This window comes from Terrapene carolina, unplaced genomic scaffold, assembly GCF_002925995.2.
Source record: "Terrapene carolina triunguis isolate 2854851 unplaced genomic scaffold, T_m_triunguis-2.0 Scaffold33356, whole genome shotgun sequence".
NCBI classification, from domain to species: Eukaryota; Metazoa; Chordata; order Testudines; family Emydidae; genus Terrapene; species Terrapene triunguis.
In genome coordinates this window covers 2,834,012-2,861,398 of record NW_020697707.1, presented here as the reverse complement: position 1 = coordinate 2,861,398, position 27,387 = coordinate 2,834,012, and the positions used below count along the sequence as shown (strand labels likewise).

The following is a 27,387-nucleotide window of genomic DNA, read 5'->3' as shown; positions in this document are numbered from 1 at the left end:
TTTTTTTTTTTTTTTTTTTTTTTTTTTTTGGTATGACAACATCATCTCCCTAGTGCTTAGTTCTTTGTCAAAAATCTTCCTGGATTTTCTTTATGGTCAAAAATAGTCTTGGTCAAATCTCTTGTCAAATTCAGGGGATTAAATGCTTCTTGATCAGGACAGGTGTGTGTCACGTTTAGACTTATCTAATATACTTAATGGCACGTTTCCAAAACTTGAAGCATCTGTATACTAATATGAATTGATTCTATCTCCTGTAGGGCAATTGGTGGAATTCTTAAAGAAAGTTGAATCCAAAGGGCCCCTCTCGTGTGATACAGTTTTGAAGATATTTTATCAGACCTGCAGAGCAGTGCAACATATGCATAAACAGAAACCACCTATAATTCATAGAGATTTAAAGGTACAGTATAGAATTTAAGTAACTGCGACATTTGAATGAAGTGTGAAAGCAGACTTCCAGGGCGGACTACAAAGTTGATGCTGTAGAACTAATGAAATTGAGACACTTGAGTATGCAGCATTTCAAATGATGGTATGAGTACATATCCATCTCGTTGGGATTGCTGGCTGGGAATGAAGGACACCACTACATGGCCTAGTGTTTAGACCACATCCTTTATCTATATTTTTGGTGTTAGAAATACTTTTTGAATATCCTGTTAGTTAAATTTCAGAGCTCAAACTGAAACCATGTAGTCTGTTTCCCACTCTTACTTTAATCTGAACAATAGTTCCTATTTGCTGGTAAGTAAGCTCGTGACTGGAAGCCACACATATTTTGGTGGTAAGAATTTTTTTAATAGCAGAAACATAAAGCTGTGAAAGGAAGCGGAGCATAATGTCAGTGTGCTACTGAAATGCTGTTCTCTTTTGAACCTAGCGACCAGCTGCAGTGAGTGTGGGGGATTGGGATGGCTGGAGTTTCAAAAGACACTAAAATCTACTTTTTGTTGTAGTGCTTGGTTTTGGAGCACATTGACTTTTGAACTAAAATTAATCAAGGGGGGCACTTATTTCCTGATTGGTTATTTTAAGACCTTTCATCCTTTGTCAGTCCTTTACAAATGGTATGGAAGGCCTTGAGCTCTGAGGTAAAATTGTGGCCAGTGCCATCCTGTTGGGAGGAACTAAGCAGTTGCCAAGGGTTAGCATTTTTTAAAACTTGAAATTTTTCCTGAGACACTAGTTCAAGGGCAGGGGCTGATGTTTTACTCTGCTCTACTTGAACAGTGTGGGCCCTGATTCTGTGTAGGGTGCTACTATAGTAGACCGTTTTACAGAGTTAAATAAAAATTATGTTATTGATTTCTTCTGTTACTATTCCAGTGCCTATTAAGAAAACCTGTCCCTGGCAGAGACTCAGTGATGGAGAGAGGGCTGGGGGGGGAGGGGGCAGAAAGTGGGTTTCATACTACAGTAGCTGCACAGGGAGAGGGGCTTTTACAGGAAAATTCAGAGCAAGATCTTGATCTTTGTGCTGCAACAGACAGTGGCCTCACTAAAATGATCCAGGGAGGTGTGTTTGCACTGCTGTTCCCAGAAAACTGAGTTTAGGTAGACTGAGGAGAAAGCTTACGTCAAACAGTCTCTGTGCATTTTTAAACTAAAATGTTTTTGCTTTAATAACTGTTTACAGATATAGATATCTTCTCTTTATTTGGCCTTAAAGTGAATGACTCTAGTATTGGCTGTGTGGGAAAACAAGTGATTGAGCTCAGTATCATCAAAGATTTTGTAATATTTGAAATTCTTTTGCTTAAAGATATTAGGATCTCTGAAATTCTCTGATATAATGCAGCTTCCAATGAGTTGAGATTTATGCTGTGACCTCCGCTGCAGACTTTCCATTACTTCATTCCTTTGTTTGTTGGTGTGGCACGCACTCCTTCATTTGCTTTCCCCCAATCCTTTTCACAATGGCTAATGTTAATGTGATTTACATGCACGCGGCATTGTAAGAACTGGTGCCACTTGTTTAAATTCCACCTTAATTATGGGGTACACCTCTACCCCGATATAACACGAATTCGGATATAACACAGTAAAGCAGCGCTCCGGGGGGGCGGGGCTGTGCGCTCCGGCGGATCAAAGCAAGTTCGATATAACGCGGTTTCACCTATAACACAGTACGATTTTTTTGGCTCCCGAGTACAGCGTTATATTGGGGTAGAGGTGTATTTTGAAAATAGTCGCATGGCTCTCATACTTGAAACTCTCTGAATTAATTTGTCCCCTTGAGTAGTTGCCATGTGGAACAAAACAAGTCATTTTGTAGCATAGGGGAGGCATTTTCTTCAGAATTAAATTTGGATTTTTAAAAGTCCCTGTAAGCTGGTTTTGGAAGACACAGGTAGAGACCCCCTTAAAATATGAACACTCTACTGACATTCTTAGGAAGGGAGTGACCACTGTTTCTAAAAGCTGGGCCCAAGTAAGCATGCACATTTTACTGTGTCTTCACAGGGGGTGCCGATGATATTCGTGTGTGCTGATTGTATTTGGTTGTTGCTCTGCCCACTATGCCAGACCTGGTGCATACAGGAGAGCACTAAGGAGTGTACTAACACAATAGGAACCACTAAATGGAAGAGTCAGTTATCAGGGTGGGTCAAGGGAATGCAGCCTCAAGATACAATGATAAAGATATTCCATGCTCTGAGGCTATCACAATCTAAGGCTAACAGAGAAGATGAGACCTATTGAAAACAGTTTTAATTTTTTGAATAAACATTTAATTTACATTTTCCTTTTCGGGCCTCACAATCAGCACAGAATTCTCCTGGAGAGAATCCCCTCCCCCAGCTATTAACTGGTGCTCCTGATAAGGTTTTAAACTACTCATTAATCTTGAAGGGCAATTTGTAAAAGACTCATTGCATGTCTTTTCTAGCTTAAAGCACTAGAACATGTCGTGCAAAACCAACATATGGAGGGACATGGATTAAATAAAATACTAGATCCTTTGAATTGAATTTGTTAGAAATAAAGATGTACTATTCCACAAAATAGATCATGTCATTCAGGGCAAGCTGTCTAGTGGCTAGATTAAGGGGGAGAGCTGGACTTCCTGGGCTTACTACCTGTTTTGCCTACGGCTTGGACCTTAAGCCTGTCACTTACTCTAATAGAGTCTTAAGTGTCCATTCTAACGTGGGATACCATGTGCAGTAAAATACTAAGTATTCATTCATTTTATTTAATAAATATTTGTACACTTCCTGGGCATGATTTAAAAGTGTGCATGAGCTACACAGCCTTCATAAATGTTTGTAACTTTTTCAATTTGTTAACCTACCTGCAGGTGGAGAACATGCTGATTAGTAACCAAGGAACAATTAAGCTGTGTGACTTTGGCAGTGCTACAACTATAGCACATTATCCTGATTACAGCTGGTCTGCCCAAAAGAGAGCAATAGTTGAAGAGGAGGTGAGAAACTTGACAGGCAGTTCATTAGTGCTGCTCTGTTAGCATTAACCCCCCCTCCCCCCAACTTTCCCTCATTTATGAACGTTCTAAGACAACTGAAGCCCTTTCAGTTGTGAAGTGGATTACAAGGCCTTATTTTTCCAGTCAGCTGCTGCTACCTTGTTCAAATGTTATCTGCCGTTACAACAAAACAGTTTGTGTTTTTAAACTACCTTCCTGAGCACCCATCCTAATGGATGCCCATGGAGTGCCTGCTACTCTCTGCTGTGGAGAAATAAAATATAACCACAAATTGAAACTTGACACAATTGATAGTGTAACTTTTCATGACCTGTTTAATAAAAAGGGAGAGGAGTAAGGAATCGACTGCTATTTTCTGTTAGTATGTGAATTTTCAAAAGTAAAGAGTCAGTTGTACCCCAGTGACTCTGATCAAATCTAATCAAACATGGCTTCCCAAACTGAATTGGGTGGCATGTGATGAAGCAGTAGGTCTGTTTGACAGATCTTGGACTAGACAGTATTGCTGTACTCTTAGGACAGCTGTATCAGTGTTGGCATGTTCCCCCTTTCTTTCAAAATGCAGTTTGTCCATAGATCTGGCTGAGTACTAGTAATGCTGACAAACCCTAATGTAGCGGTAAAGATGGATTTACTTTAAGTGATTTCTCAAACCCTTCTAGATCTATGGAGAAGGTCAGTAATGAGACTCAAACTAAATCCATTAACTTGTGAGAGTCTGCACGCTCATTGACAGCATCAACTTCTTTTTTTGGGAGGTCCTGAGTACTAGAAGAATGATACCTGCTTGCTTCTGGTCCCCTTCTCCTTTTTGGAACCTGAACTCATGGAGAATTGTCTGCTGGCTCTCTGGGAAGGGAAGAGAAGATGGTGCCAGGCAGTTGGCCAACTTCTCACATGGGGCGGAGGAAAAAAGGCACAAAGTAGGGTCCTTCCTCCAGATGCATCCTAAGGGCATGATATAACTCAGCGGTCGGCAACCTTTCAGAAGCGGTGTGCCGAGTCTTCATTTACTCACTCTAATTTAAGGTTTTGCGTGCCATTAATACATTTTAACCTTTTTAGAAGGTCTCTTTCTATAAGTCTATAATATATAACTAAACTATTGTATGTAAAGTAAAGAAGGTTTTTAAAATGTTTAAGAATTTTCATTTAAAATTAAATTAAAATGCAGAGCCCCCCCGGACCGGTGGCCAGGACCCGGGCAGTCTGAGTGCCACTGAAAATCAGCTCACGTGCTGCCTTCGGCACATGTGCCATAGATTGCCTACCCCTGATATAACTGTTCCTTGTTTCTCGGTGTCACTCTCCCCCGTTGAGAGCAGATAGTCTGGTTTTGCTTGCTGTGTGGCTTGAAGGGACTACTGCAGCAGGTACTTTTTAATTACAGTTAAAATGTCATTCCTGTCGGCTTTACATAGAGGTACTTCCCTCGTAACTTTATTTTGAAGCAAGGACTTGCACCTTGACTAATGTGCCCCAAACTAGCTTTTGAAGTCAGAATGCCCTTTTTACTTGCTTTTTAGCAGAACATTTTTGGAACGCTGTTCCCTGAGGCTGAACATAAAGCATTGTTCAGGTCTCTGCTTCATGAACTTTTACTTTTGTTTCTGCAGATTACAAGAAACACAACACCAATGTATAGGACTCCAGAAATGATAGACTTGTATTCAAACTTTCCAATCGGTGAAAAACAGGATATATGGGTAGGAACTTCTGTTTCTCTTTGTATGTAATGATGCCTGTTAGATATCATAGTTAAATAGTACCTATATTTCATCATATTTGTGATGTTTAAACAATTGCACCTTCACTGCTATTGGAATTGCATTGTTTGATATTAAAACAAAACCTCAGCTGTCTGTATCTGAGACATTTCAGGCAAAATAAGCTTAATTGGTATGAATTTTAAATCTTAATTTGGGCTGACCTGAGGCATAGACCTCAGGAACTTTGTCCCAGCTCCTTCAATGCCTTGAGTGAAGTGTCTGTGTTGCAACAACCTTGCTTCTTCTCTGGAGGTCAGGACAGGGCTCTCTTGGAGTCCATGATCACTACTACGTGATTAGAGACAGGTTGCTAAGACACACAACTCTGATTTTGCTCATTCACAAATCCTAGTCTCAAGGTAGTACAGAGTATGAAATGCAGGAACAACTTAAACATTAGTACTTCTTAACTCTTGTTTGTGTGGAAATCACGTGTGTTTCTCTTGCAACTAAGTGGGATGGCAAAAGGCAGTGGGAAATGAGTAACCTGCATTGACAGGATTGCAGTTGCATTTGAAGAGAAGTATTTAAACTCCCAGTGCATCTTCAGTTAACAGTGTCAGCGATGAGTCCTTTTGCATTCTTTTTGGTGATGTTACACATTAGTATTTTTCAGAGTATTGGATATTTTTATGAATGCACATGCTTAACTTCTAAAAACTGTACCAGTGTTGGTAAACAAGTCTATATGACTTTTTAAACATGTATTTTAATATCAAATGCAGAATAGACACTTGAACATCAAAATTTGTGATGGCTATTCAGGGCTGTTGGAATCTCAACTACTGTCTAAACCTTTTAAACAATACATTTTAAAAATTAACTTGAGCTTCTTGTGTTCTGCTTCTGTAGTTGTCAATCTTCATATTGAATTTTTGGAGTGAAGGGTGTGAGAGTAAACCCAGGGTAATATAGTTCTTAAACACCTTACTCGTATATCAGATTAAATCCATACAAGTTGGACCACAATTGCATCCACTTACCGAAAACAGGAAAGGTAGCCCTCCATTTATTCAGAGGACTTGGGCAATTGAAATCTTCGGTTAGGATAACCCAGGTATTTACTGTCGTGGCTGACTCCTCCTATTTAACAGTATGTCAGCTGTTGTCACATACCGCTCTGTTCTTTAAAAGGGCCGTGTTCCAGCCAGTGGGGCTCATGTAGAGCCTGCCATTCTGCTCAGCTGCCTTGTCTCCTGTCTGATGGTCTGTGGTCAGGGAAATCAGAGTTGCATATGCAGTACAGCACAACTGCAAGGGGCATACGTGGTTTTAGTTTGTGATTCGGGTGAATGGTTGTACTTTACTTTCCCCCAGGGAGTTCAGTATCCTCCACTGCTCTATTCTAGGTGCTTTTCACCATACTGTCTAGATGAATTTGTAATGCTGCTGCTCAGGCCATAAAAAAATGTGTAAACTTCAGTGTGGATCAAAAATGTAACTCCTGTTAACCATAAAGCTTCCTGAAATGCTTTTGCAGATCAGGAATACATTAGATATTACTCCTGTTATTCCTTTGAGCAGTTACCAGGTTCTCAAATGTGGTCAGCGTTCTCCTGGCTTTTGATTATTTTATTCATTTTTCTCTGGCTCCTTTTCCGAAGTCTAGACACCTTCTAAAATTTAAAGCACACAATTAAAAAACCCTCAGTACAGTTCTTATAATTTCCAAGTAAAAGCCTTCCTCAAACCAAACACCTTACCTCACCGTATCATCATGCAAAGACTATTCATGTCCAGCACCTTTACCTAGTGACCCCAATTTCCCTAAATTCCTGTGAGGGGGGGAAAATGAGTTTGGGAGCATGTTTGGATGGTTAACAAATCTGGATGAAAGAAGGAAGTGAAATGCAGAGTCAAGAGAACCCCATCGCTGCCAGTGTCCTGCCAGCAGCTCCTCCAGCTGTTCTGAGAGTCCTTTAGCTCAATTCTTTTTGTCTGATCTCAGCTGTGTCTGTATGGAATGGGAGACAGGGGGTCTCCCAGCTAACCAGATCCCGGCTGCCTGTTTAAAACAAGCAAATTGGCTCCCGCAAGTTTCTAGGTGGATTTCAGTGTGGCTCTTGGAATCTTGGTGCTGTGTGTCCGGCATGATGTGCTACTTACCAAATGGGTGACGCTGTTGTGCACAATCTTCAGCATCCCACACGGGCGAAGCATGGCACTTCGGAATTCCGTATGCTGCAATTGATCAGATTCCATCTGAGCTGGCTTCTGCTCATGGTCAGATCACGTTCTCTGCGCTTCACGAGTCACCATGACTTAGTTGACCTGTGGATGGAAGAAGCTGGAAGATACTGTTTTTAAAGATTTTTGTACCTAAAATAAAGGCTTTATCATAAGTAATACCATAGAAATAATGGCGTCTTCTACCAATGGGCATCTTTTGAATTGAAGTTCCTTTTTTTTTGCTTCTATCTTCAGGCTGAGCTTAAGGAAAAATATTTTTGTCCCCTCAAATAGCAGGTCCTCCTGGGACTTGGCCTCCAAAAAAAAATTCTGTCCTGTCAGATAGTTTATCAGAGTTCTTCCATTATCACTAGTGCTTTGAAAAACGTCACATGGCTTTTTTGTAGGTGAAATCTTTGGTGTTTAGTATCAGCATTAATGAAGGTTTCCACAAATTCAATGGGCTTGAGGGAGCATTCTTCCACCACCACCACTATGAGAGTGCACACATTCTTGGTTCTTATTTGATTTTCAAGATGCCCACTAATGTTGTGATTGCAAGGTTTTTTGTGGCTTATATTTTCCAGTTCTACATTCTATCTACGTTGTCTGTAGCCGCTAGCGTATAGAACAGTGGATCAGGACTCGGGAGACATAGACAGTGTTTCTAGCTCCGCCATTGGTCTGTTGGGTGACCTTGGAAAGTCACTTTGCCTTTCTGTGCCTCAGTTTCACCATCTTCAAAATGGAGATGATACTGAACTCTTTTGTAAAGTGCTTTGAAATCTACTGATGACAAGCTCTGTGTAAGAGTTAGAGATTATTTTTTCAAGGCTGTTTTCTTTGCTCGTTATTTTATCCGACTTATTAATTTTGGCTGATGCAGTTTCACTTTAGTTCTTTAATGTGGCTTTATATCACTTATTTTAGGGTAATTCCTCTGATTCTTTATTGAAACCCATTTGGCTGGTGTCTGGTGGGTCTCTAGCACTAGAACTTCAAAAAGCAGAACCTTGTTTTGATTTTTGGCTTTTTCCTGTATCACAGCTCTTTGCAGTTGAGCTAATCAGATTTCTTTCTCTGCACATCTGTTACTGAGTGCATTTGCTCTGTTAAACGTTAACTCCTTCTTACCTTTAGTTGTTGGTATGAGAACATTTCCTGATTCTTAAAAGGTGTTTGTACAAAAATAACCCGGTTAGAAAATTAAACTGTAGTAAGCCAAGGCTGGATAGCCTTCATCCAAGAATTCAGAACCAAAAACAACCTAACTGAGCTGCAAACACAAAAGTGCAACTTCATAGTCACCCTCAGACGTCTAGTATTAATCTTCATTACAATAGGGACTCAATGTCCAACAGAGAACCCATTGGGCTGGGTACAAGCACAGTGCGAGTCTCTGTATACAGTCTGAATAGTCAAGACAGAACGTGAGAGCATAGAGGCATAGAGAAGTGAAGTCACTTGGCCCAAGTTATGGCATCACATTGTATCCATGTGCTCATGTGGAACTGAGGGTGATTCTGTGAATTACCCTGGGCATTTCTTCAGTACCAGACAAAGTAACAGAACTACAAAGAACCGAGTAACGTAACCTCATATTAAGCATGTTCTTTGTGATGGTGAATTGTACCATTTTTAACTTGTGAGAATTCTCAGTTAAAACTGATTGGATATAATGTAGATGGACAACGAACTTTTATAAAGGAAGAGGCTATTAAGGGAACTTGGAAACCACAGGGTGGTGAAGTGTTGCATCTTGGGTTTTAAAACCTGGTTAAGAGAGCAAGCAAGTGTAAGAATGAAAAGCTATGTTTTCATTGTGGAAAGATGATTTATATCTTAAGATTTTAGGAGACCTTTAGTGAAACTGTTTGGTTAATATATTGGGCAAAATTTACTATGCGCACAATTCAGAGACTAGTGAAAATTGTGAAGGCACCCAGAACTTAACTGGTGTAACACAAGTAGGTGTGCTAAGTAGGTGGCCATCAAAGTGACAGATAGCTATCAAAGTAAATATCTGTAAGTTAAAGCACTTCGGAAGGAATAACTTAAATAAACCACATACATTTATAGGTTCTGAATGACTGAGACCTTACAAAGTACATTGAGGTGTCATTATGGACAGGTGAATGCTCAATGCAGAGCACCCATCAGAATAACTAACAAGATATTAGGCTGCATTTGAAAGAGAATAATAAATACCATTACATAGGTGTTCTACAAATCAGTGATACACGTTGGCTTTGAGTGCTACAATGTGATCACCGCTTGAAAAGGCGGTAGCTGAAACTGTCCAAAGAATGGCAGCAAAAATAATCAGGAGAATGTGAAGTTTCCATATAGAGAATAAAATAACACTGGAACTTAATCGGGTAGAACAAAATGGGATATGATTAAGGTGCTCATATAAAATAATGGCCAGTTGAGTGATATTTTTCACCCTTTCCAGAAAAAGGTGACACTAGAGTTTAAACAGCACTAAAATTATACAGAATATAAAGTGATAACTTGTAACTTGTTGGCATAAGATAGGATTGAGACGGAAGGAGCTGAGTCGCTATTTTAGCCACTTTCTTCAGATGCTTGTCTTCTATTGGTGCAAGTAGCCACCATGGCTTGGTATGTGAGATGATTGCTAGCAGGGTTAAGAAAAAAATTCCTCCAGAGGGATTTTGCACAATTTTCCAGAAGCATTCTGAAAATCTTGCTGTCCTCTGAAGCATTTGTCACAGGGCACACTTTTTCTAAGACCTCTTACTACACTAGATGTTCAGCATAGGAACACCACTTCTATTTGCTTATTTTTGTACCTAATGTTAATCGAAGTATCCAAATTTACCTGAAAACATTAAGTAAAATGTTCTCCTTGACTCATCCCATTATTCTTGGATTCTTGCAACAGTAGAACTCAATCCTGATTTTAGGCACATGTGCTATTTCCCAGGGCAAATTTTGTGGTATCTATTTTCAGTTATGGAACTGAGTCCCCCAAACTCATTGGCCTCATTAGATGGTTGTTTTATTGAGGTTTCAATTCTCTCTTCTGGAATAAATTTGTAAACAATGTAAAGAAGTAAATGGGGCTTTGCATGGAATGCTGTTTGAATAGTGATTTGCGCTTTGACAACCTACCCAATTATGTACTTAGTAACCGAATGAATTTGAATGAGGAGTGCAAAGAGAGGACCAAATCCTTTAAGTAGGAGTGACTTACACAGAAACTATAAATGTAGGATTTGGCCCATAAAAATAGAACTCTCTCTTTGGAGCACCTACTTTAAAAACCATTGTGCTACACTTTGCTACATATATAATAAAGATGTTGATACCTATATATTATACTATAATATAAATCCCTCAACCTGGAGAGAATTTTAAAATAAGAAAAAAAATCTGAGACTGAGGAAACTAGCAGACCTTTAATCATAATGGCAAAACTGTACCACAGTCTTCATGCTGCTAGAAACGGTTAGTCTGTGTAGACTAGGCTTGTTAATCTTTAATCCTAAAGAGTGAAACTTCAAGGGTTTAGTTATTTTAGAAAGAAGGGGGGTATGCAGCTGAATCACTGTTAATAGTGTTGGGTTCCATGACTAAGCAATTTGCATTTCATATAGCAAAGTTATTTTAGATTTGAGCTTGATCAGAGTTGTTCCAGTTTCTAATCCGTTTCATATCTAGAATTCAACTTTAAATGGTTTTCGGTGCCTGAATTACTGACTTTTCTGTAATGTTTGCTTTTATTTCTGTGTAGGCCTTGGGCTGTATCCTGTATTTATTGTGCTTTAGGCAACATCCATTTGAAGATGGGGCTAAGCTTCGCATAGTCAATGGGAAATACTCTATTCCTCAGAATGACACTCGATATTCTGTGTTCCATGATCTCATTCGTAAGTTTAAAATCTTGTTCATTTATTCTGATGCTTTTGTGGACCTTACTTCTTTCATCATTAAAAATATGTTAGGTACAATGGGATTAATCAATCAGAATTTCCAGTTCCATTGAAGTGGCATTATAAACCGTATGACAATGATTAGTTTATTTTTAGCTATGTGGCATCAATATGAAGAACTTTCAAACTTTTCTACATGCAGTTAAGAACTAGATTTTTGAGTGTAAACCTTTTGGTTTTTCACTGATTTTTTTCAATACTTAATATTAGGATTTTGATAAATTGGCTGGAAATATTTTGCATTTTGGTTCGGATTCCTTGAATTTGTTTAAGAAACTTTAATAAAACAAAGTTCAAAAGACACATTTGAACTACTACAGTTGGTTGTTAAAATTCTGATGAAATGGGGTGGGTTCTAAGTTGCCTTTAAACATTTCTTCAAGTTTGATTCTCTTGTAGTATTTTCTTTAAAAGTGTCGTCTTGATTCATCACTAAAATCCTTATTCTTAATACAGAGATGCCTGTTAAAGGCAAATGATACTTGGGTACAAGTTGACTGTTTCCCTGGTTTTTCTGCACGCTTTACTATTGATAATCATGCTGCGCTTGAATCCACTGAGTAAAGAACAGATTTATGCAATCAAAAAAGGACTGTTGTAATGTCTAAATTACCTTTTTTTAGGTTCCACTTTGAAGGTGAACCCAGAGGAGAGGTTGTCAATCACTGAACTTGTGAATCAGCTGCAGGAGATTGCGGCTGCCAGGAACGTGAATCCTAAATCTCCTATCACAGAGGTACGGGAGTGCTACAAAGAGTATAATCCTTCTTTTCCCCACCTTCAGTCAATAGGAACTTTGAAACAGCTGTCAAAATGGTTGCAGTGAGATTTTCAAATGAGTTTAAGGGATTTAGGTGCCTAATTTCAATAGAAATTCAATGGGGTTTGGATGCATAACTCACTTACAATGGCTTGAAAATCCCAGCCTCAAAGCTCTTTCTCATCAGAATATGTTAAAAGGAAACCAATGATGGTTCTTCCTGCTTATTGTCAGACTCTTGGAAGCATCTTCCTCTCAACAGCATTCCTTCTGGAGGTAGATCTTCAGTGTCACATGTCAGATGTGACTGAAATTGACCTGAGAAGTGGTGGTTGTGAAGGTGTGTGCGTAGGGGGGGAGTTTAATATGGGACAATGAATTTAGGGAATTTAGGCCTACACAAATTCACAACAGCTTAATTAAACTGGTACAGTTAATGCAAATGCCTGTGTGGACTTTTACTTTGGTTTAAGGGTTGCTTATTTCAGTTTCTTAAACCTGTTCCTCATTGACTTGAGTGTCCTTTTGCACAGATTTAAGTAAATAGATTAACTAAATCTTACCTTCAGTTGAACTGGTGCAACTCTGCAAGCAGACTAGCCTTTTGAACTGTTGTGATTTTTGCTGCTGTCTGTAAAAGAGACAAAACCTTAAACTTTGCAGAACTGAAGTAAGAGTTCACACAGACAGCTGCATTAGTTTTACTGCACTGGTTTAACCAAGGGCAGGTCTACACTAGAAGTGCTACATTGGTACAGCTGCAGTGCATGTGGTGAAGATGCTCTGTGCCAATGGGTGAGCTCTCCTGTCGGCATAAATTACTCCACCTCTGCAAGAGGTGGAAGCTATGTTGGTGGGAGAGCATCTCCTGCCGACAGAGCACCAGTGTGGACAGTGCTTAGTTTCGCTGTAACTTGCATCGCTCAGGGGGGTGTCTTTTTCACATCCCTGTGTGACATGAGTTAGATCGACTTAAGCTGTAGTGTAGACCTGCCACTGTTCGTTCTGTATGAATGGGATTCTGCAGTAGAGGCTGCTGTTGGTCCTTAACTCTTGGTTGGCAAGCCCTTTTCTCTCCCCCAAGTTTTGGGGTTAGCTTTCCCAAGAAAAATCTTTTTACCAGCTACAGTTACATTCCTGTTTGCAAGTTTGCACTTGGTAAGTTTATGGGTTGGATCCAAAATAATGTAGCAGCTGCATATGGGTTCAGATTTCTGGCCTTGGTAACAGTGTGTTATATGCTTCCCCCTTCCTGCCAAGGAGACTGTGTGCAGCCCAGTCTACCTGTTTGTGCTTCATCTGGTGATTCCCCTTCTTCTCTGGGAAGTGCTTGTTGTTTTCAACGTTGTCCTTTTTCCATCTTCAGTTTTTAAGCAGTCTCCCTTGGTGTCTTTGGCCATATCTGCATTCATGTGGTACCCCTCTATTTCTGCCTAGGTGAATGGCTCATCCAAGTTCATAATTTGGACATTAGGCATGTGTCCCCAAACATTGCAATCTAAGTGCCCTACTTCCTGGAGTTCAAATAATCCCTCATGCCAACTCTGAAACTCACTAGTATAGTGGCTGTCTAGGGTACACTTCTGTCCATGTTCCTCCTTGAGGTGCAGCGACCTAAATGAAACATGTAATGTGGGCTACAGAAGCTTGTCTTGCTAGATAAAACTTGCTGCTTTTTTGTCTCCTACTTGGGGGTCACACTTTTTTCATGAGGAGTGTTTCTCGCTTTAGGGGAAGCGGGAGAGAAGGAAGCTCTGGAAGTTTCTGCACACTTGTAAAGACTTGTCTAGAAATGGGAGTAGGATTCTGCTCAAGTGACCCAATTCATGGCTGTCCCATTCGTTGCCTGTCCTTTGCTCTGGAGCAGTGATACTCGGACTGAGGCTCGGGAGCCGCAAGTGGCTCCTTATTGTATCTCCCGTGCCTCTTTGCAACACATGATATTAAAACACTGAATGATTTAATTATTAACCAATCTAAGTTATTAACCAATCAAGATGCCTTTTCTGTGTTGTTAACCAATTGTAGAATACTTGGTCAGTCATTTTGCTGTGAGATGTATATAAAAATAGTAAATGAAACAATGAATTCACACTCCTGGGGCTCTCTTGGGTAATGTTGATCGTAATTTGGCTCCTGAACCACTGAGGTCTGAGTATCACTGCTCTGGAGTTAAGGTGCCATATCACTCTTCTAAAGCTGGGCCATCTTTCTTAGCCTTTCCTTTTTCATCTGTGTTGTAGAAGAAAGTTGAATCTTTGTGGGTAAGTTTAGCTCTGATTTAGAAAAATTAGGGATAGGTTTGCAAGGCAGCCACCTTATTGCTAACATGTTGAGTTCATAGTATCCGTATTTCAGCAGTTCAGCTGGGAGATTTTCCTGCCAAGATCCTGATACTCCTTCCATTCAACCTCGAGTTTTACTACTGACTTTGAGCAGTAACAATGTACCAGAGCAGCCAGAAAAACCTGGGCTGAAAGCCGAACTAAAGAATATTGGCCCTGTTTCTCATGGTGCCTAATGCATTGAAACAAAACTAGTGAAACTTTTTTGTCCTTTCAGTAGTTTAAACAGCCATTCAGGGCTAAACAGTGAGGACCGGGCAACTTAAGTTTTGTAACTGTCCTTTGCCAATGCAGTGTTTATATACAAACTTAAAAAAAATTTCTCCTGATGGATATGATTCTTTGCAGCTCCTGGAACAAAATGGAGGCTATGGGAACAATGCTGTGCCTAGAATGTCTACAAGTTTGGTGCCACAGGGCTCCAAGCCTGCAGGACAGCTCAACAATATGTACAATGCAGGTATGTACAGTGATAGGCATCTCTGCACACACCATCTGAATACTTACTAGTTGTGTTTATGGTATGTGAAAACTTCTGGGTGGGCTTGAAATTTTAAATGAACTTCCTTAGCAGAAATATTCATTTCTCCTGAGTGATACAGCTATTAAGTATCTTGCTTTATGAAAACCACCTAGGTTAAGTAAATGATTATTGTTAAGCAAGCTTATATAGTTCTTGTGAAGGACTTCACATTTGTAGATTGATTCCACCTTCTTCAGAATAGACTTCATGTTTATATATGGCAAATGTAAAAATTTACTCCCTACATTTTTCTCACAAGAAAAGACTGTTTGCTAAAGTGCAACAGCTGATACCAAATGACATTGTTAACCTGTGGAATAAAACACTTAGATGAAAATGACTGATCTGTACAATGAATATCCGTTTATACAAATAGTAGCAGCTAAGGAAAAGGCAGCACTTAGATTCATATAAAATTTGGAACATGCTATAAGAACATAAAAATAGATTGGTTAAGGATCAGAAATGTCATTTTTCCAAAAAACAAACTCAAATAGAAACCTCCACTTTATAAATATATTATGCTAAAAACAGATAATAGCCTACTTTGGTTGAACTTCAGTTCTTCAAAGTAACCTATTAATTGGTCTTAGTCAAAACATCCCTTTTTTGTGTCCAATATGTATAATCTTGCTAACTGAAATAACAGTTTCTGTCCTGTGTGATTTCACGGCTAAATATTAAACTGTTAACTTCATGAGCATAAATGCTTCGAGGAACTGGATATATTTCACCTAAAATGAAAGATTGGAAATATTAATAATTTTACTGCATGCAATTTTTTTCTCCTCCTTGATTTAAGTTATTTTATTCATGCCTTCTGTGCAGCTCATGAGAGAAAAGTATATATTCAAATATTAATTTACCTGAAGGGGGAACTTTAAAATGAGGTAAATTTATACTACCAATAAAATACTTTAGTAATACTGTCCACACTTTATTCTCTGTGGGATGAATCTTCTTTCATAACAGGATTGTGTTTTCAAATGCTTGTCTGACCATCTGCTTCACGCAGGGTCAAAGAGGACTCTTTTATGTATTACACAGTAATGTTAACAGGATGTAGTCCAGCAGATGATGATAAAAGGAAATGTTAGTGATCCCGGTAACAAATGTAACTTTCCGAGATAAAACCAGAAATGGCTGTAAAATGTACTGCGTACAGTCAAGTAGCTTTCAGTGGCATGCTGCATATCAGGATGATGGCACTAAATAGAAAGGCAGCATGCCACAATTTAAACCAGGGATCTCAAACTCATTTTACCTTAGGGCCAGGGCCAGTCCTCAAACCCTCCCCGCGGGCCAATAATGTCACTGAAGATGGTGGTCAGAAAAGAAAATGTTTATATTGTATTTTTTTCATTTCGAATTTCTCAGAAATAATAAAACTGTCATACAACTTCTTCACCTGCCAGAGAGGTTTTAGTGTTTGCCAGACACCTGGCAACGCTTCAGTTCTGTCAGTTTGTTGATGTTTGGCCTCAGTGACTGAGCAGTTGAAACCCACAGGATGCAGCAAGGTGTGCGTCAGATAGCTGTGTTCAGTATTTTGACTTGTTTATATTGTGGGGAAAAAAGGAACACTGCCTCCATGGCTGACTCTGCCCGGCAACTAATGATGCTGCCTCCATGATGGCAACTAGTGATGGTATCTCTGTCCCTCTTCCCCCAGCCAATGGGAGCTGCGAGGGGCGGCACCTGCAGCAGACATTGCCGGCAGCGTGGCTGCATGTGTCTCCTCCGCGGGCCGCAATGGGGAGGTTCTTGGGCCACAGATGGCCTGTGCGCCGAGACTGAGACCCCTGATTTAAACAGTGATATGACAGAAATGCATACAGCCAGACACTTGGTGGTCTGTCTTTCCTTCATAAAGAGATGTAAAATGGCTTGTTACATGTTTTATAAATGTAATACCTGTAGACTATTCTAGTTTACCACCATAGTTGGGAACATGGAAAAATGTTGTTGTGTAGTTTGTTCTTCAGAAGTTGAAAGCTTCGTTCTGGGACTGAGCGTGACGGGAAGGCTGATCCTGTTTTTGTACATCTTAAGTTGTTGGCAGTTCAGTTTGATTTTGCCTTGTGAAGAGAAATTTGAGCACAGTTCCATTACATTCCTTGTTTTGTTTTAAATTGTAACTTTAGATTTGCTTTTTAATTCTAGGCCTGACAGTTGCAGAACTTGACCAGTCTTACGGAGGGTTCTTTGATATTCTCAAAGGTGGAACAGAACGGTTTTTCACAAACATCAAGGATACTTCTTCTAAAGTGATCCAGTCTGTGGCCAAGTAAGTAGGAAGAACATCAGTGTTGATAATTTCTAAAAGGGAAAGTCAGAAGTGTCCTATTGAAACTCCAAAACGCATCCTGCTGGTGCTGATATGAGGCCAAATATGCCAGTATGTAGTGTTCCATTTAAAATTTCATCACTATGAACTCATGTAAAAATCACTATGGTAACTATGTCGTAGGAGTTAGAATTGGAAAAGAACATTTTAAATTAAATGAATCTTTAAGTCACTGTAGAATGGTTTCCTGCAATGTATAGCAGAATTCCCCCAAGTAGGGCACCTGGACAGACAGCCTCCTTGCTTTGCCCATTACTAATAATCAGAGCTCGCGTACTTGACTCTGTGTACACAAATTTGCAGAGGGACAATAGGGTTGAGGTCTGTTTATTTCTCACCTCTATATATTTATTTATTTATTTAAAAACATTTAGGCTGTTAACAAGCATGTTATCTCTGGAGAGCGAAATCCACAGTTTGAGAACTGCAAAACTAAGCATCTCTGATGGTATCTTCTAGACTGAGCACTGAGTCCCATTGGGTAGATAGAAAGATTAACCTAAATAATCTATACAGAAGCCCCTGGAGCCCCATAAGATTGGGTCCCTAATCCATGAACTATTGGAATTCATTTACAAAACTTTTCTTAAACATTGCATGATTATATTGTCTCATACTATAGAATTAGAATTTATAATCCCTATTCCATGATGAGATATCTTTGAACTATAATGTATCTTAATTAAAACTATCTTTAGATAGTTTTTTCATCAAAAAGCATTTTATCAAAAAAATCCGATTTAAATACAAAAATCCATTTTTTTTTTTTTTTTTTAAATCATTGATTTTTATCCACCCTGTTCATTTCCTGTTAGGTTTCCCACTATGCATGAGGACTGACTAGTGGGCTACTTCCACCAGAAAAAGGCATAAATATTGGTATGGCTAGACCACTTCCCCTTTCAGCACCTGGGTGAATTGATCCATGTTGAAGGTCAAATGAACACTGCTTGATCATCTAGAGCAGACAGTCAGTAAATGATAAATCAAGTGTTGTCTAGAGGAGTCTGTCTTAACTGGCCTTAGAAATGTGCCTTCATTACCTTATTTACCTATAGAAAATTAGATTTCCATTTTTCTCTGTCTGTATGCCTTGTCTGTCTGAGCTATTTTGAGAGGAAGGGTGTTCTTGTGGGTGAAACACCAGCATGGAAGTCGGGCATCAGGTTTCTATTCCTGACTGGGTCAGATCTCTACCTGGAGTGAGTCATCTGTGCTTTATCTTTCTGTTCCTTAATCTGTACAATAGGGATAATAGGAATTTGCCTCATAAGGGAGCTGTCAAGTTTCATAAAACACTTTGAGATCTTGGTTTGGGAAGTGCTACAAAAATGCAAAGTGTTTTTGTTTTGGACTTTTTTTTTTTTTTTTTTTTTTTAACTGCCCCCTATTTTCAAAGTCCCCAGGAGCTCAGTGGTGGAGCAGACAGAATCTCTGAAGATTAATGCTAGCATTTATTCTGTTCTCTGTCCTGCAAGAAGGCTTCACTGTGGTGATGTCTCCTTTTTTCCCCTATATAGTATACAGTATACAGTATGGTATACTATATAGGGGAAAAAAGGAGACCGTATACCATACTGTATACTGTATATAAATGACTTGTAACGGCAGTAATCTATCTTCCATGTCCTAGACAGATATAAACCCCTTTGTAACAAATTGTTCAAATACTAACTGTAGTTTGATCTAGTTTTCTGTACCTTTCAGTATTTTCTTGTCTGCTTGCTTACTTATCGCTGAACAGATTATTACCTATGTGGCCCACCCATGTACAATACAATACGGTACCTTACCTGCTAGTGTCTTGAAGCTCTTTCAAAAGCTACTCTTCAATTCAAATGCTGTATATACATAACATCTTCCTTTCATTTTTAGCAATGATCTATCTTCTGTAAATTCATACTGGCTACTTTTCATGGAACTAAAGTGAATCTTAAATATTCAATTTACCTACTAGATAGTCTCCAAAATAGAATTCAAATATAATTCATAAAATGGGAAACAGTTAATTACTGCTTAGGCAATAAGAGCCTGTGTAGGAAAGAAGGATGGGTGCTAGTCAGAGACTTGGGAGATCTAGGCATAATTCTCTCCTCTGCCCCATACTTCCTGTGTGCTGTTATGCAAGTCGCTTAATCTCTGTGCTCCAGTTCCTTATCTGTAAAATGGGGATAATAGCCCTTCCTTACCTCATAGAGTGTTGAGGATAAATTCATTAAAGATTGAGATGCTGTGATACTGTAGTAATGAGGTCCGTAGAAGTACCTAACGTAGGAAGATACTGATAAAAAGGTTTGAATAGCTGGAAGTTGATAGGCAGGTGAGTTGCTTTAGTCATGCTACCATATGTTATAACTGCACTGGTTAAGATTCATTAGCCTCCTCGTGTGTAAGTGCAAGAACTGTCTGTTTTTAAAAAAAAGTCTCCATTTGAAAATCTAATCAATGTCCACAACAGCTGCCTTTCTCAGTTAAATGTATTTGGTCTTGCAGTATTTGCCTTATCCTGTAGTGCACAGCTGTCCTGGTTTAAGCAGAGCTCTTACTGACGATATTCCCAAATGGAAAAATGATCTCCATACTAGCTCATTAATAGAATAAACTACTGCATCAGACATTTCTATTTGCATTTGAATGGATTCATTTTTTTAATATATTAACTTAGAGGTGGTTTTTTTTTTTTTATTTATTTCAGTTATGCAAAGGGAGATTTGGATATATCGTATATCACTTCCAGAATTGCTGGTATGATAGCTTCATCTTTCTTAATCATTGTTTTTAACTGTGGTTTTGTAAAAGTTGATACCTCAAACATTGGTGGTGTTCTGTTTTCAGTGATGTCCTTTCCAGCAGAAGGTGTAGAATCTGCCATCAAAAATAACATAGAAGATGTGCGGTTATTTTTAGACTCTAAACACCCTGGACACTATGCTGTTTACAATCTATCTCCAAGAACATACAGGTCTTCAAGATTTCATAATAGGGTCTGTATGTGTTTTTCTTGCATATTGATTTTTTCCTTTAGTAGGTCTTTCAACACAATAAATTGAGTAGACCTATCACTTCTTGTTGTATTACATGCTAAAATCTTCTACAATCCAATGTTTAGGATGCATAGTTAAAAATCACAAATGAGCAATTACAAAAGTTAAAGGTCTCATGGCAACATTACCTGTGCCATGCTTTTACTACCAGTTCAGACTTGCTAATAGGAAGGATTTGTCCACTTACTGGAATGGTGTAGCTTTGTGAAGAAACATCTAGGCACCCAGAACCTCCCTCTAGATATAACTTAGAGAATTTTTTCACTTCAAGAAACAAAGGCAAGGTTTTCATCTCGAGGCCAAAAGACCAACTACACTTGACCAGACACTTGTTCAGAAACAAATCTGTGTTCCACCTGTTTGCAGAGGCTTCCCACCCTACCGTGGGAACTACTTATGATGGCTTCACTACTGGGATTTCTCCTTTTTTCATCTCTCTCTTCCTTATTCTTGACTTCCATCTGGACCCAGCCCCCGAATGACACCCTTCCTCAAGTGAGCGATCTAGCCATGCCTACTCCTTGCTGCTTCCTGAAATGGTGGGTGCAGCATAGCCCAGCCTGCCCGTCTCTGTGAAACCTTCCTGTCCAGTTCTGCAGAACCTAGAAAGGGGGTGGGGTGAGGACATGACTTACTCCATAACCGGATAGAAGGTACCAGCTAGGTAGGCCGTAAAGTATCAGTGAACACTTCTTTGCTCCTTTTTTGACTCCTGTCTCTCAACCAGTCTATGACTGGCTCAACGGCAAAGTCTCAGGTTGACATACCTCAGCCCTCTAGCAGAACCATGCCCCAGTGCTGTCCCCAGATCTCCTTGTACTATACATTTCAGGCTTTGGTTTGACCTTTATACAGCTAGGAGTCCAAGCCCCTCAGGGAGATCTTTCACTCCAGAGAGGTGTTAATATTGGATAGTCTGGAAGTCTCATCTATTCCAGGTCCCTTCTTGGACCTTAACCTGTAAGGTGGGATCTCTCCATTAACATCCCTTCTTCATCCATATAACTGCCCCCTTCTCCCCCCAAATCATCTGTCTGCCCAGCACTATGCATTTCACTGGCCTGCTTTCCTTTGGCCTGTCCTTGCCATTTACTCCTTCCTCCAACAAGTCCTCTCCTCGCCATAGAAGGACACGAGGTAGCACCTCAGACCTAAAAGAGAATTCCCTCTGTCTCCAAATGGGAGCCTGAGGATTGGAGTTAAGATGGGGAGGATGAGCTGTTTGCCTAAAGCTGCCTGGAAAGTGACTAAGTCTGAAAGATTGAGGGATCCTTAGGGTCTTAGCCTAATTGTTTCTGGGGTGCACAGTGTTAATGCCAAGATTATTGTGACCCATAATGCATCTGGAACAGAAAAATCCTGAAAGTAAGAGCTTAATCAGTGACATGCCTCCAACACTTAAACAAAAAAACCAAAAACAGAAAAAATTTAGAAAGGTCCTCCAAATACACCACTTTTCCTAAAATAAAATAAAATAAATAAATCTGACTTTATCCAGAGTTTCCAATTCAAATCACATTTGCGGTTTACGGAGATCTCATTCCCTGGACAGAAAACTCGAGTCTACCCATAAGATATACAGTTCCTTAGCATGCATATTTGAAGTGTCTGTTGCCCAGGCAGTAACAGCCCGCACCATCTTGGCACGGGTGAAGGCACTGTTGAAATTGCCAAATCCAAAGCCGTCAGTGACCTCCTGAAGTTTGTCAGCCCTTACTGTTCATTTAGCCGGTCAGTGACATGGTCCTTACTTGTTCCATTGTAGTCAGAAGGTAACACTGGATCTGCACTTGTCAAAAGCTGTTGCTCAAACTGATCTTGATAAGGCTCCCATCAATGGCCAGAGGTATTTGAGGACCTACAAAAACAAAGTTTCCTTCACACAGCAGAAATTTATCCTGGAAAATAAGCTCTTTGTTTCACTTGAATCAGGAAGCTTTCCCTTTTCATCTTTGTTTGAACCTCATACACCTGAAGGACATGCTTCTTAATTCTCTGGACATTAGCAGGACAAAAAAATTATCCCCACAATATAATCCTGCTACAAATTGGACTCATTAATTCATTGTTGTAGACACAAAAAGAAGACACTTACTCTAAATTTAGAATCATGCTGAGTGAAAGCAGCCATGTCAGAAGCTAACAGCATTCAAGACTCCTTCAGTTGTCCATAAAGGCTCCCCTTTGAGACTCATTGTGATGTTACGATCACAGAGGAACACAACATGCTTATAACTTCAATACTCTGCTTACTAGCCATTGCAAAATGGATGTTTCCTCATCGGTGGATACTCTAGGCCTAGCAGGCAGCTATTTCTCGAACTCATGCTTAAATTCTCGCTCCTATGCTCATCCACCAATACAAAGCTTTCTCAGAACTTTCTTGTCTTTTGCGTTAGTTACAGTTGAAGTTAATGCTAGTTCTGAATCCTCTCCTGGCTTATTCTGACTCCCATTCTAATGTAATAGCTTTGTCCATTCTAATATAATAGTTTCTGGGTGCCCAGAACCTGCCTAAGTCAGCAGAACTCTCCGTTCTGCCAATTTTTTCTGACCCTGACGTTAAGACCTCTCTTTTGGAGGATTACGTAGTGTTTGTTGGTCTGTCTATGCTTCAATAAAAGCCCCGCAATAAAGCTGCAGATGGGCTGGGTCAGCTGATTTCAGGTTCGCGGGGCTCAGGCTGCAGTGTAGATGTTCAGGCTCAGACGGGAACCCGGGGTCCGAGACCCCATGATGTGGGTGGTCTCAGAGCCCAGACTTCAGCTCGAGCTCAAACGTGTACACTACAATTTTACAGCCCCTCACCCTCCCACCTGAGCCAGCTGACCCAGCCTCTGAGATTTGGTGCAGTAGGTATTTTTATTGTAACATAGATTTACACTCTGATACTTAAACAGCCTTGTGCAGCTTGTCCCACCAGCAGCCCTTGCAGCTGCCGGTCTGGGCAAGAAAATGTGCTGTGATGAAGCGAAGTTCAATCCATTCTGTGAAAGCCATATCAATCTATCCCTGAGCACGCTCAGTGGTCTAAACTAAAACTTTCTTTGTTGGGTTCAGAGGAACAATTTAAAGCATCTATTTGTATCTATTTGTTATCACAAAGCATCGTTTCATATTTTGCCCCATTTTATAATCCTGTTTTAAAATGTAGACTATTTTTTTACCAGTGGCAGGTTGTTTATAATCTGTTGTAACTCAGAAATTGCTGAAAGGATTTTTCTCAATTAATTTTTTTTTATTGAGCAGAGACCAAGCACGAGAAAATTCAGCCCAAAAGGTGAATGTTTAAGAAAGTTCTGAGCTTATGAATATGAGCTAGAAGGGAGCTGTTTTGCATCATTCTCTAATAGTGACTGTTTGTTCTTCACATTGTAGCTATTTATTTGTATTTCTGTAGCACTCAGAGACAACACTCACGATTAAGGACCTTTTGGGCTGAATATTGAGAAGAGCTTATCCAAATTGAGAGCTTATTTGAGACTGCTCCTGTTTAATTTGTTCTTGGATTTAATATTTACCTACAGAACTGCCAATTTGTTGTTGTTATAGCTTATATAAGTGTTGTAGTAGTCACTTTTATTTTCTTACCTCTTACCCCATTCCCCAACCCAGGTTTCGGAATGTGGTTGGCCAGCAAGACGTGCACCAAATCTTCAAAACCTTTACAGCATTTGCAAGAACATGCATTTATGGCTAAAGCAAGATCACAAAAAAGTTTGCATTGTACACTGCCTTGTAAGTAGTAGGTACATCTGAAATTTTTCATCTAGTCCAGCTTTAGGTGACCGCAAGGATTGCAGTATCAATCAATTCTTGTGTATGAGTAACATTGATTTTTACCGTCTTAAGCCAATTCTGTAGCGGTCTAAATTTATTTATTTATTCTTTTTTAAGAAAAGGAGCCTGTGTGGTAAAATAGTGCAACTTTCACCAATTTGGTGGTCAATAGGTCAAGAAGAAGGAAAGTGAAATACATTCCCTTTTTACTTCCCAGCTTCCCAGTACAACATTAGTCAATGCACAGCTCTTACAAGAAAAGCTGTGATCATTAAAAATTCCATGCGTGTTTAGGAATCCAGTTGACCTCTAAGATGGTAGCTCCACCAGTGTAGTGTCTCTAACTACCATGCTAGAGGCACTGTTTCAGTACAGACTCAGGAGCGATATCTCATGAGTTAACTCCATTTCTTGCAATAGTCTATGGAGATCTCTCGTCAATGCACGTACATGGTTCAGCCCTGTTTGAGATGTGACATGATGGAAAGCTTGAGTGAGGTATGGCTACAGGCCAGACATTCCACATAGTACTGGCATAAGTTCTTCTTCTTTAATAGAAATGAGCAATACCGGCCATATGCAGAACTCAGATTCTTCTTACTAGAAGTTCCTCTGTTTAGAAACCAGAAAAACAAAAGAAGTTTCTGAACTGGTGGTTTTAATTAGAAGATACAGTGAATTTTCTAAGTAACTGCATAAGCCTAAAGCGTCTTTCATTCGGAAGATGTGATCCAGGAGCTAAACAAACTCCAGAGAACTAGCTTGTGTCTAAATAATGATCATAGTTCTGTTGATATTTCCCCATAGAGGTGAAACAGCATGCAAGGAGCGGAGAAAAAACAAAATTAAGGATTAACGTAAAGGATTTATAATTTTTCTTTACCCATTCAGTGAGGCCTTCGCTGAATGAACCAGTAACACTGTGTTTCATAATATAAGCCCAGCTACTTTAGAAGTAAGTAATCTTCTTGAGGGGAGACCTCAAGTAAAGCTTTTTGCCCCACATAAACTGCATTTAACAGAGGGTCTTCTGGACTTAGAGGGGCTGTGGGATCTCTAATAACACACCCAGTGGCCCTACCATTCCTTCACAATTGGTGCAGAAGCTGCCATTCTAGCCCATAGGATGAAGTAGCTGCCAGGAGGCTGCACTTCAGCATTATACCCCCTCCCTTACCTGTTTCACCTGTAGTAAAGCCTAATAACTTGGGATTTATGCAGACAAAATGATGGTCATCGTTAATGAATAATCACCTGTAAAACTTGATGATAAAACTACAGTGATTTCATTTAAATAAGCCTTCCGGTTTAAATAGTTCACCAAATGGCTATATTTGACCTACACTGCTGAAATTCATATTTTGCTGGTGTACATAGTATTTTAAGAAGGTTGTACTCCTACTGTGAAATAATGTAGCCATAATCTGTTAACTTGCTTTGAGGCTGTTGGAGGGGGAATCTTCAGAGTTCAGCGGTCTCAGAATTTTTTTGCATTGGATTAATCTCTTAATGATTGCTCTGATCCAAGCACTAGCTTTGTTACTATATCCTGTCACCACCCTCCCATCAAAATGTGGTGGGAGAAATTAACTGAAGTCCATGCTTTTCTTTTCCACATCCCCTTTATATTGACATTTCTCCTGTTTCCATTCTGTAAATGATCAAGCTTCTGTATGAATTGTAAAGTTTTGTCATCAGAGACTTGTTTACCAATTAACTATTTCTTTCTCTTATGTGGTCTTAATCGTGTTGCATTTCCTGAATGTTCTGCCCTGTCAAAATGAAAATTTTGCTCAAGAATTTTTCTTTAATGTCTCAAACTTCCCTCTGTGTTCCTCTAAATACATGAGTAATTACCAAAGATGTATCGCCAGGCAGGAATTGGAGCCGATGTTGACTGCATGGCTTCGCCGGTTATTCCTGTACACCTCAAGACTTGCTGGCACTGTAACAGAAGCCCCTTAGCTTGTCAGCAGAAGAAGTGCCTAAAATGGATCTCCCACTCAGCAGCCAGACTATGTGGTTAAAACTTTAGGGTACTGATGCTAAGAAAATGAACACTCAGAACTCTGAGATAATATAAAGCTAAAGTTAGTAACTACTCAGTAATAGCATTCAAATGAGCACTTAATTCTGTTTATTTCCTGCTTAGCTTTTGTGTTTCATCTTGAAAAACATTTAATTTTAACTATTAAAGAAATTTGCTACATTCCCACAACATTAAGGCTTTATTACTTAAACTGTGGTTCAAAAACCAGCCATGATCAACTTAAATTATGCCTAATTCATAACTTGAAATAAAGGATATGAACTTGGCTTCTTATGTAGACAGGCATGTTCGTCAGTAATTTTCTTAACATTTTGAACTAGGTTTAATAACTTTAGGTCACCATTTTTTGTAGGATGGAAGAGCAGCGTCTGCTGTTGTAGTTTGCTCCTTTTTATGTTTTTGCCGTCTCTTCACTACTGCGGAGGCTGCGGTTTATATGTTCAGTATGAAACGCTGTCCACCTGGCATTTGGCCTTCTCATAAAAGGTACAGTATCAATCTCTTTTCAAAGCATTGTTGAAGCAAATCTACATATGAGCATGTACTGTAAAAAAAAAAAAAAAATTAGCACACCGATTTGTAGGACGAGGTAGTTGATTTAGGAATTAGCCTGGTAGGATGATAGAACATTTGCAAAACCAAATGAGTCACCTGTGTGCTGGGTAAATTTTGAATTCTGCAAGATTTTTGAATCTGTTATTCATGTGACCCTAGTTACTGAACAAATCAACCTGATGTGTGTTGGAACTACATTAAGAATGAAAGCTGAGGTGGTAAAATGCTTGAAGTGAAAACTGTCCTAAATACTTCTCTACAAAGCAAAGTATAACCTATATCCTCAAATGTGGAAGAGACAAAGTAAAGCTTGTTCAGTGTGGACGTAAGTTCCAGCTGTCTGAACGCTCTTCAGACTTACAGAATCCAAAAGTATAACAAGTACTTACTTGAAGTCAGTTCATTGCATATTTAGTGAATAAGAGGATATATACTCCTTTAAAAAGAGTAAATGCATATCTTTTTATGCATTGTATCATCTATTTTGGCAACTAGCATAACTTGAGTTTTTCAGGTGGACTGTATTTAGGTTTTGTAAAAATACTGAAATCTATAACTTCACTAGAGCATCTGCCGATAAATCTTTGCCTTTCAGAATAAAGAGATGTCTGAAAAGGGGGTGTGTGGATTAGCAA

General features: G+C 39.4%; 1 protein-coding gene across 1 annotated transcript in view; it reads left to right on the top strand.

Moving 5' to 3' along the window:
* Positions 1-27,387, top strand: part of LOC112108271 (cyclin-G-associated kinase) — an 88,603-nt gene that overhangs the window by 5,786 nt on the left and 55,430 nt on the right. The window contains exons 4-14 of the mRNA XM_024202330.2: positions 261-403; positions 3,305-3,430; positions 5,068-5,157; positions 11,150-11,285; positions 11,972-12,084; positions 14,802-14,913; positions 17,140-17,263; positions 20,019-20,068; positions 20,159-20,307; positions 23,983-24,105; positions 26,550-26,683. Coding sequence (XP_024058098.2) covers positions 261-403; positions 3,305-3,430; positions 5,068-5,157; positions 11,150-11,285; positions 11,972-12,084; positions 14,802-14,913; positions 17,140-17,263; positions 20,019-20,068; positions 20,159-20,307; positions 23,983-24,105; positions 26,550-26,683 — 1,300 coding nt within the window. The remainder of the gene's footprint in view (positions 1-260; positions 404-3,304; positions 3,431-5,067; positions 5,158-11,149; positions 11,286-11,971; positions 12,085-14,801; positions 14,914-17,139; positions 17,264-20,018; positions 20,069-20,158; positions 20,308-23,982; positions 24,106-26,549; positions 26,684-27,387) is intronic.